The following is a 1,734-nucleotide window of genomic DNA, read 5'->3' as shown; positions in this document are numbered from 1 at the left end:
CTCAGAACTTCCCATATTTCAGGTTTAGAAAAAAGAGTTTTCAGTAAACCTGCTTCTTAAAATGGACCACTGATGTTGCTGATGAATTCACTTTGTTTTGTTTACCCAGATCTAGGATAATTGAATATAGTGAATTCATGGCAACAGTTTATAGACTACTTCATAGATGTGTTTTTATATGTTTTTAATTTAATAGCAGAACACCACATATCCATTATCCCCCTTAGTGTTTACTTTTGCTGCCTCTCTTTAGCACATGCAGAGAAAAATCTCTGGAGCAACAACTGCAGTCGATGTAATTTAGTCCCAGAGTGCTAGTGGGAGTTTTGTGGTTTTCTGGAAGGAACTCAGCAATCTTTCCTCAGAAATAGGAAGAAAACTCTGGCATAAACTGACAAGAAAAATAAATGATTCACCGTTAGACTGTAAACATCACAATCACTATGTGCTTAACTGTTTCCCATCAGGTTCCAGGGGAAGAGAAAAGGGTGAATTCACAAATCTGCAAGGAATCTCAGCCTCCAGCAATGGCAGAGTGGTGGTGGCTGACAGCAACAACCAGTGCATACAGGTGAGACAGACACACGGAGGAACATGCACATAGAGGTGTTTTAGATTTGTTTTCTTGCTGTGTGCTGAATGTGAGCTTTCTGATGCAAATGACTGCAGGTGTTTTCCAATGATGGGCAGTTTAAAATGCGCTTTGGGGTCAGGGGCCGTTCTCCAGGACAACTACAGAGACCAACAGGAGTCACTGTAGACATGAACGGGGACATCGTGGTGGCCGATTACGACAACAGATGGGTCAGCATCTTCTCCTCAGATGGCAAGTTTAAGGTACAAACTCATAAAACTAATTAGTATACCTTGTAGCAACTGTCTGTTTCTGAAAGGTGAACACATTATTCAGGCGGCCAAATGCCAATCCTCAATCTGAGGAATTACTTTTCACTTAAATCTAGGTAACTGTTTTTTACATGTACCGTAATGTAATCCCTTTGTTATTTTTTTCATATCAGAATAAGATCGGTGCAGGACGTCTCATGGGTCCTAAAGGAGTGGCCGTGGATAAAAATGGACACATCATCACTGTGGACAACAAAGCCTGCTGTGTCTTCATCTTTCAGTCCAATGGGAAGCTGGTGACTAAGTTTGGGGGCAGAGGGACGTCTGATAGACAGTTTGCAGGTGAGAAGGGAACCTTAACTTTGGTGTTTCTCATTCACTCAGTCACACAAACACTCATGCAGCGTTTCCATATATCTTCATAAAACTTTAAAAAATTTTAATCCTACACTAAAGTGGAATGCAAAATGTGCCACAATGGCGAATGAGTCATTAGTTTAATTAACTGAATGTACATAAATTAGCATTAATAAATAGATTAAATACATTGTTTTAATTTAATGAAAATATTTAAATTTTTAGATAATTTAGTTGATACTGAATTTGATATTTATGTGTAAGATCATCAAGTTTTTATTTACTTACTAGTTTCTGTGATGCAATGCAACATCATGAGTTACAACCTGTGTTAGGGTGACCAGATGTCCCGATATATGCAGGACTGAGCCACCTTTTTCAGCTCTGTCCCACAAATTAAATCAATGTCTGGAATTTGATTGGATTAAACGAGAAAAATGTAAAGAAAAAAAAAAAAGAGTCTCCTTGTAAAGATAATACAGGTAAAAGTTTGAATTACACAATATGATGGAAGCTGTGTGTAAAGAGAAG

General features: G+C 38.1%; 1 protein-coding gene across 7 annotated transcripts in view; it reads left to right on the top strand.

The window, feature by feature from the left end:
- LOC107088282 (tripartite motif-containing protein 3-like) overlaps positions 1-1,734 on the top strand; it is a 37,177-nt gene that overhangs the window by 30,107 nt on the left and 5,336 nt on the right. For all 7 annotated transcript variants that reach the window (XM_015380358.1, XM_015380360.1, XM_015380362.1 and 4 more), the window contains 3 exons: positions 468-571; positions 670-837; positions 1,020-1,188. In XM_015380358.1, coding sequence (XP_015235844.1) covers positions 468-571; positions 670-837; positions 1,020-1,188 — 441 coding nt within the window. The remainder of the gene's footprint in view (positions 1-467; positions 572-669; positions 838-1,019; positions 1,189-1,734) is intronic.

Source organism: Cyprinodon variegatus, unplaced genomic scaffold (assembly GCF_000732505.1).
Source record: "Cyprinodon variegatus isolate N-32 unplaced genomic scaffold, C_variegatus-1.0 Scaffold211, whole genome shotgun sequence".
Classification (NCBI taxonomy): Eukaryota; Metazoa; Chordata; class Actinopteri; order Cyprinodontiformes; family Cyprinodontidae; genus Cyprinodon; species Cyprinodon variegatus.
This window is presented reverse-complemented; position numbering and strand designations above follow the sequence as displayed.